The 11,074-nt window shown below is 39.9% G+C and overlaps 1 protein-coding gene across 1 annotated transcript; it reads left to right on the forward strand.

Annotated features, from left to right (window-relative positions):
- The first annotated feature begins 228 nt into the window (after nt 1-228).
- apip (APAF1 interacting protein) lies at nt 229-10,281 on the forward strand. The gene is made up of 7 exons (XM_072671639.1): nt 229-429; nt 2,073-2,173; nt 3,084-3,132; nt 3,382-3,499; nt 3,588-3,723; nt 7,462-7,629; nt 9,815-10,281. The coding sequence occupies exons 1-7, from the start codon at nt 364-366 to the stop codon at nt 9,912-9,914; spliced, it is 738 nt and encodes a 245-aa protein (XP_072527740.1). The 5' UTR covers nt 229-363; the 3' UTR covers nt 9,915-10,281.
- The last annotated feature ends 793 nt before the right edge of the window (nt 10,282-11,074 follow it).

An 11,074-nucleotide genomic window follows, 5' to 3' on the forward strand; every position in this document is an offset into this window, starting at 1 on the left:
TGTTCGGTGCACTGCACTGTGCCCACAGTGGCCCTCTCATTAAGGAATATGACTTACTTGCATTTTTCCAATAAAAGTTCAATGTTAACATGAATCCAGAAACCTAACAATAATTACCACAGTAATGCCGAGTGTCTCGGGGACAACAATATCGTTCAGGACACCGTTTGTTTACCATTTTTTCATTCAGGCATATTTCTAGTAAGACTCAGTGGGTCTTTAATGACAAGCCAGGTGTGCTCATGGCTCGTCATGCAGCCAGTCACACTCACTAGCTAGCTACAGCCCCCTGCGTGATCATGACTGAACTTCACGCCATATTCTGTCTTTAGATAAAGAGTTTAATCAACTTTGAGTCGAAACATGTCGTCTGTTGTTGACGGGGAAGTCTGCGGGAACGGGGAGAGCAGCGAGGCCGCGGCTGTGCTGGTAGGAGAGCTAGCCTAGCTAACTGCTAACTGCTAACTGCTAACTGAGCTATACAGTGAGGACGGGCTCAGTTAGCACGCTAGCTAATAGTTGTTTTCTGTAGTTTAGGTTGCCATTAGTTTTATGAGATTTGTAGAGTGTTTATGCTTCAGAATGGCAAGAATATTAATATTTCACTGTGGTTTAAAACACACGATACTTGTTAGCATGTAGCTAGTTAGCTAGCAACAAGTTAGAGCTGCTGAATGTGACCATGTCTTGAAAATGCTTGAAAATGTACAATAAGACCAATTACATTTGCTTAAATTGCTGTCAGGCTACTTTTAAAGGTACTGTCATCCTATTTTCTCGTGTCTCTAGTATACAGAGCCCTCGTTCCCTCAGTTTAAATGAGGCCCTTGGTGTAAACTGATGTCTCTAAATATGGTTTGTCTACCTTCACACTTCAGGTCTTCAGATCTGGACCCTGAATCCTGTGTCCAGTCCTGGGTTTGAGTTCTCTCTGGAAGTTAACAGAGCAGTTGTGGTTGATTGACCAGGTAGTGTCTGTCACACCTACCAAGGATTACAAAGTCCTGGGTTCAGAAGGCTGGATTCAAGGTCCAGATGTGATCTCTGATGCTCTGAGGCACCATTCATGAAAATGGTGTTTGTGGGGGAGCAAAGTAACTTGTGTGTATGTATGTGTGTGTTTGACAATATAAATATGCAGAGATAAGGATTTTAATGAATGTGGTTGTTAACTCTCTGAGCTTCCCTGAACGAATCTGAATATTGTTTGGCGTGAAAGGGCTACGCATGCTCTGCTTATCTTAATCCATACATTACTCATAAACTGATATATGGGCCAAATACCAAACCACATGCAGAGTGTAGGGGAACGTCAATAAATGTAAAAAGGTAAAGGTGCAGGTGTTTGTCACTGTACTATGTACAGCAGAATGTGTTTAACCCATCTGTTGTAGTGAACACACACACACACACACTAGTAAATCTAGGGGCAGTGAGTACACACCCACCCAGAGCGGTATCCACCACTGCCCAAATAAATTTCAAAGGACAAAAAATACCCTATAGGAGCTATAGGGGTTTTTTTTGGATATCGATAACAGGGTTGTGGGTTCGATTCCCGGGCTCGGCAAGCTGCCACTGTTGGGCCCTTGAGCAAGGCCCTTTACTGGAGTTGGCTGCCCACCGCTCTGGGTGTGTGTGTACTCACTGCCCCTAGATTTACTAGTGTGTGTGTGTGTGTTCACTACAACAGATGGGTTAAACACATTCTGCTGTACATAGTACAGTGACAAACACCTGCACCTTTACCTTTTTACATTTATTGACGTTCCCCTACACTCTGCATGTGGTTTGGTATTTGGCCCATATATCAGTTTATGAGTAATGTATGGATTAAGATAAGCAGAGCATGCGTAGCCCTTTCACCCCAAACAATATTCAGATTCATTCAGGGAAGCTCAGAGAGTAAGTATTGGGAATCTAAATATTCCGGTATGAGCCCAAATTTTGTGTTTTGGGGTTGTTGTTATTGTTTGGACTCCAACTGTTATTGGATCGAACTCCAACTCCATACTGGAGATCACTGTGTGCTCTGTACGAACACAGAAACTAACTGCATGTCTGACTTCCAGGAAAAGCATCATCCAAAGGTACTCATCCCTGAGCTCTGCAGACTCTTCTATCAGCTCGGCTGGGTCACTGGAACAGGAGGTGGAATAAGCCTCAGACATGGGTGGGTGAACTTCTATACAGTACTGTTAGAGGTTTTGGACACCTGTGCATATTGTTTAAAACCATTAATCAGTAGTAAGAGAGTTTTTTACTGTAGAAGCTCCAGATCCCATCAGAGCAGTTGCAGGTGAACATAAATATGGTAAAAAAGGAGCAAGAGTTTCTCATTCTGAAGAAAGTAGTGGAGATCTTGTGAGCTAGTCTGAAGAACGAAGCTGGGTTTCAGATAGAGCTGGGCAATATGGGAAAAATGTTAGATATTTCTATGATATACCATATTTATCACAATATTTTGTCATGTAGACAAAATGCACCAACAGCATGAAATTTAAAAAACTGCTGTCCAAACGCTGTCCCATACATTTTTATTAAAATAGTTTTAATTTTCATTAAAATAATGCACGTTTCATTACAAAGAATATAGTCAGTGCCCTTTCAGCATGGACGCTATTCATAATACACTCATAAAGCATATTGTGTACCACGATAACAAAAGTGATCACGATACAATAAAACATTGTCCTATTGCCCAGCTCTAGTTGATCTCATGGCTTGACGAGTTTGGCTGCTCGCTCTAGCATCAGGCACTGTGCTGGTTTGGATCTCCGGATTTGCGGATAAATGCTTTGACTCAGGCTTGAAGGACTTCAGTGGTAGGAAAATTTCTTGTTGCAGAACCTGCAGATCACAGTGCTTCTATTACCAGTTTTGTTTAGGTATTATTATTTTTTTATTTAAAGGTAAGTGTGCCGTTAAGGGGGCAGAGTAGAGCAGTTTAGTTTGCCTCCATCATGTTATAGTGACCAGAACTGGAATTTTACTACTTCTGTGATTTAATTAATCAAAATGCACTGCTTAATTTGACAGCCCTACTAATCATCTTAATAGATGCTGTGTTGTTTTTCTAACAGAGACCACATTTATATCGCCCCATCTGGAGTTCAGAAGGAAAGAATACAGGCAAGAGATTTATTATTTATTTTATTTATTTATTTCTTAAACACTCTACGTGTGTCATTCTCAAGTCACAATGACATCTGTGCGCTAAGAGATAAGCACAGGTGTGTTTTGATGACATATGTGGGTGGCTTACACACAAATGTGAACTGTAGATCAGAGCTGAGCAATAAGACCTGTGCTGTGAGCACAGCCTTAGTAATATCCGATCGTAGTGATGAATAACGAGTGTTAAATGATTGTTACCAACAGCCAGAAGATATGTTTGTCTGCGACTTGGATGAGAGGGACATCAGTAGTCCTCCAGCATGGAAGAAGCTGAAGAAGAGCCAGTGCACTCCGCTCTTCATGAATGCCTACACTATGAGAGGTGAGAGGGCATGCATACATACAGCTCTGTACCTGAGATTGCTTTGCTCTGTATGTTTGAAGCTTTTCTGGACCTTTTTGACCTACAGGAGCCCAGGCAGTTATTCATACACACTCAAAGGCTGCTGTGATGGCCACTTTGCTGTTCCCTGGCAAGGAGTTTCGCATTACTCACCAAGAGATGATCAAGGGGATTCGCAGAGGAAACTCTGGCTCAAATTTCAGGTTGGAATTTCCTCATTAGGAGAATCTGTTCATGTACATTGGAGTTGATGCAGGAATTTTCTGATTGTGGATTTTGTTGATGCCATCCCATCACTCTGTGTGGCTTGAGATGGTCAGGAAAGCATCTGTGAATTAGGGCTGTCTATTGGCAAGAATATGGGCATATGATGCTGGTGTTATAAGTCAATATTGTAATACTTTCACATATATATATACACACACACACACACACACACTTTTTTTTTTTTTTTTTTTTTTTTTTTAACTGAACCGTCATAGTATAAAAAAACATTTTACGATACTTTGATATATCAATGTTTACTTACACCTCCAATGTAAATGGTTAAGCATCAAATTTCTTCCCCAATATTTCTAAGATCAGTTTCTGTTTTAATATACATTTCATTAATTGCATTACTCCTGTGGTTGTAATAGAGCATCTAATAAGGCTAATAAGAGCGATGGATAAAGATCCCTGTGCTGAAGAAGGGCAAATCCCAACCCCCTTGTATCAAACCATATACTACTGTACTATGGGTGCTGTACTAATAAATGCACTGGTGCATTGTCTGCTGCAATGGTGGTGTAACCTTTGACATACTATGTAATATGGTAGTATGTGGCTAATCTCAGTCGTAGGACTGTCATAAACCAGGTCTCAGTGATAACTGGCTCCTCCAGTGATTCTCAAAAGGAAATCATCAGCCTTATCTGTGGGTGTATTGTGGTAAAATTTAGGGTCACTTCAGCGAAGTCCTATCACGATAAAACCTGGAAATATTCATAATCTCTCAACAGAATGGCAGGCAGAGAGCACTACTCCTCCATATAACTTAAGCGCTGAAATTATCTGAAAAGCCATTCAGACTCTTAGTGAAATGTGATTTTGGCCTACAGTAACACTGAATTGTCCTGATAGCACTAAAGAACATAGAGAAGAGAGATTTTCCTAGTGTTTTAGAGCACTGTTAGCGAAGCTTTTCAGAGGAAACACTGATACAGATTCGAAGTGGTAATGAAATGTAAACGCAGTAAAACAGTCAAAATTACAATGTCCTTTACATTTATCTGACCACTGCAATTCAACCCCTCAGACATTCATGGTCATCTTGGTCCTTTGTTCATATTTGTTTGTGCAGTAACTTACAGTCATTAATGTGCATATGTGTGTGGAGATTCATCCCACTGACTTGAATGTTGGAAGGGTGTCTATTATTGATTGGAGGAACTGACATGCCTTCAGACTAATTTTGATAATAAAGTAACCATAAAAGTAATCAGACAGGTAATTGGTTAACTGTGGAAAATGGGGAAACAATTAATTTTGGTCAAAATTAGACCTGTAAACCTATCTTAGAGTGATAGTACTGGTGTTTAGGAAACCAACAATCAGAATTTACAATAGCTTACCAGTCAAATCAGTAGATTTTTACTGAGGACCTGTTGTCTCCTGTATGTCTTTCTTTTTTAGTGGACGATATGCCAATGTTAATATGTCAATAATATCTATTTTCAGTGCTTTTACACCCATTAAAATCATCTGTAGTAGTGAATATCTGTCTCACATCTCACATCAGTGTACTAAGTACACTATATGGACAAAAATATTAGGACACCTGCTTATTTATTGTATCTTTTCCAAAATCAAGGGTGTTAACAAAAGAAGGACACACTCCTTTTTTGTCTTTACTGTCCAGGGAAGGCTGTCTACTAGATTTTGGAGGAGTGTTGCTTTGAGGTTTTGATTGCATTCAGCAACAACAGCTTTAGGGCAGGTCAGGATGTTGGATGATCACCACCCCACCTTATCTCAACTTATCCCAAAAGTATTGGATGCAGCACTTATCCATCATTCAAGAGAACACAGTTCTTCCACTGCTCCACAGCTCAATGCTGGGAGGTTTTGTACCCCTCTAGTCCTTGCCTGGCATTAGGCATAGTTCCAATAAGTCCATGCTCATCTGCTTCAGAGAGTCCTATTCTGCTGACAGTACTTCTCTGCAGAGACTAGACAAGCTGTGTGTGTGTGTACATTTGCACGTCTGTGTCAACAACTGGTAAAAGTTCAAGTAACTGAACTGAATTAGTGTCTAGCCTATTCAAACTAGCTGAGGTTATCCTTGGGTAAATAGCAAAGCACTTTTGTAAGTTGCTCTGGAGAAGAGCATCTGCTAAATGCCTTAAACGTAAATGTAAATGAATGTGTTTGTTAGAAGGGGTGTCCACAAACATTGGAGAACCACCACATTTTACAGTCCTGTTACCAATTTTACCATTTTAGTCACTTCCATGAAACATTGAGACCAAGTCTCTTTTAATTTGGAAGGAGATCTCTAAGCTTTACGTTTTATTTATTTATTAAAAATATAATTTAAGGCAGCTGTGCTTTTACTTTGTACTTTCAGGTTGGTGCAGACTTCTATAGGTTTTGGAACAGTAAGACTTTTTTTTTCCCCCAGCAAGTAATTATGAAAGGTACAGTTTGAGAAACGTAGTGATGAAATACTCTTTTTTGAGGAACCACCTCAAAGCCGCTGAAGGCAAATGCATCGAGACACTGACACAAACTCTGATCACGAGTGGCTGCTGGAGATGCACTTGAGACAAGCCAGGTGTAAATGGCTTTTTTCGTCTCTCTCTCTCTCTAGTTCATCCAGATAGATGTTAATCCCAGGTGTGAACAGAGCCTGAGTGCTAACAATACAGGTGGCAGTGGCATGTATGAACGCAAGAGCCATGCCTGCATATGAAAGCAAAGAGAGCAGACCAAAGCAAAGTGCTCGGATTCCTTTGTCTGACCGGCTGATCTAATCAACAAAAGACAACAGCAAATTACAGCGTTTCAAACCATTGATAAGCAGCTCGGTACAATACACAACACTCCACACAATAACACAACATTACCCTAAGCCCATTACTGCTCCATACAAGCCTGAGAAATCTTGTCAGGGTGCCTCAAACAAAGTCCTGGCTTTTAGCTTGCAAATTAGTTTGGAGGATTGATCCGTCTTGGCAGTCGTTCGTTGATTTGGTCCTGAGGTAAAACTGTGGTTGACTGGAAATGGGGAGGTCCGTCTGTTGATAAGGCTCTAAACAGCTATCAAGCTTTTTTTGCCTTACAGTTTTCAATGTACAACAGTTTCCAGATGCGAAGACAGATCCTTTCAGTCTGTTAACCACCAAGGCCACAGCAGCTTGAAGAGAAAGAATAATAGCCAGGCTCTTATCAGAGCCATATATTATACTGGACAATGTATGAAGCTATGCGTGTGCTTTGTACTGTAGCAGTAAATTGTAATGTAGCAGAAATTCATTGCAGTTACAGAAAGTCGACCCCTGCCTGTTGATGCTGGTACTGAATGACCCATTTTTTGAAGGCCCTGTTCACACCTATCAACATGCGTCCTGGGTGATCCTGGGTTTAAAAGTGGTCAGCACAAAGTACAGGAGTGCACAGGATACAAGGCATCTGAAAATATTAATCAGCAGCTCATCTAAACGGACTGTTTTATTTATACAAACACAAATATTGGATCAGATCGGTATTGGCTAATCAGCTGACCCTCAGCATTAAAAGAAAAACAAACCTGATCAGGACATCTCTATTGTACTGCATCAGATACAGCGAGTCATAATTAATCAAATTCAAGCACTTATATTTAATGTAATTTCTGATATTTTATTTTTTTTTCTATTGTTGATTGTGTGTGTGTTTTGCTTTTGCTTTTTATTTTAAAGATATGATGAAACTCTGGTTATACCCATCATTGAAAACACCCCAGAGGAAAAAGACCTGAAAGATCGCATGGCAAGAGCCATGGACGAGTACCCAGATTCCTGCGCTGTCCTTGTCAGGAGGCATGGAGTCTATGTCTGGGGAGAGAGCTGGGAGAAAGCCAAGACGATGTAAGATACTGAAAGGGAAAACGCTTTAAATTATACATCATATTTTTGCATATATATTATTATATCTCCATCTCCATAATGTGAATCTGGCAGTTGTCTTTTAAAATGTGTCAATTTGATGATGGATGGGCCGATGGAAATGTTCCAAAATGAGGGTTTTTGATTTTGACTTGCTTGGTTTTCCACATTAAATTTATTCACTGGGAGTCTGAGCAGGAAAAAGAGAAAAATGCTTACCCGTCATGTATTTGGGCTTAATTAAACACGAATACAGCAAAAAATGGAGAAAGCAGAAATTGCCCTTCGATACGGTTCTATCCACTTATACGAATAATCAGGGTCATCACATTGGATTACTTCTGTAATCTCTCTGGTTTGATTAGGGTGAGTACTTTCCCCCCATATAAATTTGACCAACTTTAAATTTACCACAAGAGTCATTCTGGAAGCCAGCAGCTTGTAAAGGCACAGATCCAAAGAACTTGGAAACTCTACAAGAGCTTCTAGGGCTCTTTAGGTCAGTTTTGATGACTGCAGTACCCGAAGGGACAGGACTAAAACGGAATGCAAAGCAGAGTAGCAAGGCAGAAATGACTGCTGCTTTCAATCACAATCAAAACCGTAATAGTGGTCAGACGTGGTCGAGGATGTGTCATGAGTTTGTGGCACAAAAGGCATAATTCTGCATGAAAATGTAAGCTCTGTTGTTTCTGACAGATCTGAATAGCACAGCACAGGTTGTTATAAAGTAGAAACTGGTAGTTATTGGATAATACAGGGAGTTAAAAGCATTTCCTTGCTGTCCTACAAAAACCTTGTATTACCATTTTTGAATAATGGCGAATAGGCCGATTTAATTGCTCCAGATTTTTTTGACTTCCATTTGGGGCTGGAAGGTATGACCAGAAATGTGTATCACTGTATTTCATTGGATGTTTTTAATTTTAATTTATTCCTATATTATTTATTTTTGCAAGTAAAATTGGCTAATAAAGGGCCTCCTATTTAAACAAGAATCAGGAAATGGACATTTTTATAGGGTAACAGTGGCTTACTTTACTACTAATACACACATTTTACAGGAAAAAAAGGATGAAATATTTTAAAGTATGAAAAAGAACTAAATAATAAATAGATGGATAAACCTGTCATCACTGCATCCCTGAACACAGATCCTGCGTAAGTTTATGAACTGGACTTGTTTAAAGTTCAGTTTTAGCTCAGAAAGACTGAAGTTTCTCAATATTATCATAGTTGTTGTTGAGAAAGTGCTTGGCCCCCCTTTAAGTGCACGTATAGGGAGAGAGCGAGACGTTAAGCAGAGAGTCCTGTTAAAGCTCGGTGTTTGTTTGGAAATTGCCCTTCGATTTGGTTCTATCCACTTATACGAATAATCAGGGTCATCACATTGGATTACTTCTGTAATCTCTCTGGTCTGATTACGACCACGTCTTATGGACTCTGCTAGTTGACGACCTCTCCCAAAGATCTTAAAGGACTTTGAACGTCTGCCTCTCCTCTAGAATTGCGAGTTCACTGGCAGAAGCGAGCAGATTTACTTGAAATCAGGTAGACGTGAAAACAGCCCAGGGGTAATTTTAAGTGGTATACCAAGTCCAGCACTGCTTCCCTTGAAAGTTATGACTTCTCCCATAAAGTTAGAGATAGGAGGGTTTTTTATGTCAGTGATGTATGTTAAATAATAAGTAATAAGTTGCTAGAAATGAGTGTCTTTCTGTCATTTCCAGTGTCCCCTATGGCTCGGTATGAGGTATGAGTTAAATAGCATGCATAATTCATTCTGAATCAGAGTTTCTAAACTTACCTACAAGCTATACGTTTCCCAGCCTCCAAACAGCAAGCATTTGGCTGCAATCAGCGACACCCACTGTGACATAATCAGTTACTGAGCAAAGTGGATAATTACTTTATTATGCACAGGTAATTTGCATTTAGTTTTGGGGGTTTTTTTTTTGTTTTTTTTTTAAGCAGGCTGCTTAAAAAAATTATGTATTCAGTTTTGCCATCATGTGTTCAATCAGGTGCCCATTGTTCCAGAGTCAGTGGAACAATCATGGATCCTTAAAACCTGGGCTGTGGAGAAAGCAGGCAGAAAATCGAACACTTGATCCATTAGAGTAGCTCACTTATCCTGTCATTTGTGTGTGTGTCCCCACCCCTCCAGGTGTGAATGCTACGACTACTTGTTTGACATCGCTGTTCAGATGAAGCAGTGTGGCTTGGACCCCTCTGCGCTGCCCACGGAAGCCAAAGGCTTTGTTTGACGTGTGGCCCATTACTGACGTCAGGATGACATCAGCCTTTAGAAAAGCAGACAATGAGACCCAAATTGCTGCCATCATCACCCTGCAAGAACCGTGAATGTGCTTCAGTTCGGATGTGAGCTGTGATCCTATTTGTTGTCTAAGTAGCTCTGATTTTTATAAATGTAAATATGATTAATGAATGAATGAAAGATGATATAAAGTTTTGCTGCTCTCAAACACACAACTCTCAATTTTTGCTATTTTTCTCTTGTTTGACCTGGTATGAATCCGGCAGTTGGTCTTTATATTGTATCAGAATGTAATATTTTATGGACACACTGAAATGACTTGGAATAAAATCTGTTTCCATTGACTTCCATTGAAAGTTACGAAGGTTTTTTTTCCTTCTTTCATGATTTTTGCATGACCGCAACAATAAATTGCTAAAAATAAGAAGTTCTCCCTAATATTTAGTACCAAACTTTTTTACCATTTATTTATTTTTTACAGTTTTGATTAGAGCTCAATAACTCAAATGTTTTATCCGCTAATTGGCCCTTGTGTCCAGTGACGACAAATATTGTACAATTTAAGGAAACGGCGACAAGTGGCTTTCCAAGCATGAAATTGCATATCTGCTGCTCGGAAAACCTTTCACCCTATTGGAGTTTTTAATTCTCTCAATGGATGGCTTCCTGAAATAAGCACATTTTTTTAAGCAGCTATTAATGCTGACTCACTACCAGGCTGCTTATTCTTGCATTTGAAGATTTATTGAAAAGTAATTTCTTGCCTCCAGGGCTCATAGCTATAAAACCCCAGTCCGGCACAGTTTGTTGCTCTTCCCTTTTGTTTTGGCTGGACAGTGGACACCATGTTCTAGTGCGGTAAAGTGCTTTTAGCAGTCGATTTTTGTAAATGTGTTTGCTTACTAAATTAGCTGCCCTGTTTGCAGCACAAGCCAACACGTCATGCTCCTTTTAACCACCAGGTGGCACCGTTGTCCCATCACTTGTAGTATCACGTATGAGAATTTCAAATGCATGCTGTGAGTGAACATTCATATTATAGAGATTTAATAAGTCTGCATCTTAACTATTGAGGATTTTGTTGAATTCTTGATAGATGGTGCGCGAGGCGTACAGGGAGTAAGGGAACGGTTCTTTTTGTGATGGATT

Source organism: Salminus brasiliensis, chromosome 25, assembly GCF_030463535.1.
Source record: "Salminus brasiliensis chromosome 25, fSalBra1.hap2, whole genome shotgun sequence".
Taxonomy (NCBI): domain Eukaryota; kingdom Metazoa; phylum Chordata; class Actinopteri; order Characiformes; family Bryconidae; genus Salminus; species Salminus brasiliensis.

Excerpts from the sequence above, each read along its gene's own strand:
- apip (XM_072671639.1), top strand. The coding sequence starts at position 364 with ATGTCGTCTGTTGTTGACGGGGAAGTCTGCGGGAACGGGGAGAGCAGC. Across the intron at positions 3,500-3,587 it reads GAATGCCTACACTATGAGAG|GAGCCCAGGCAGTTATTCAT; the intron begins GTGAGAGGGCAT and ends TTTGACCTACAG. Across the intron at positions 3,724-7,461 it reads AACTCTGGCTCAAATTTCAG|ATATGATGAAACTCTGGTTA; the intron begins GTTGGAATTTCC and ends TTTATTTTAAAG.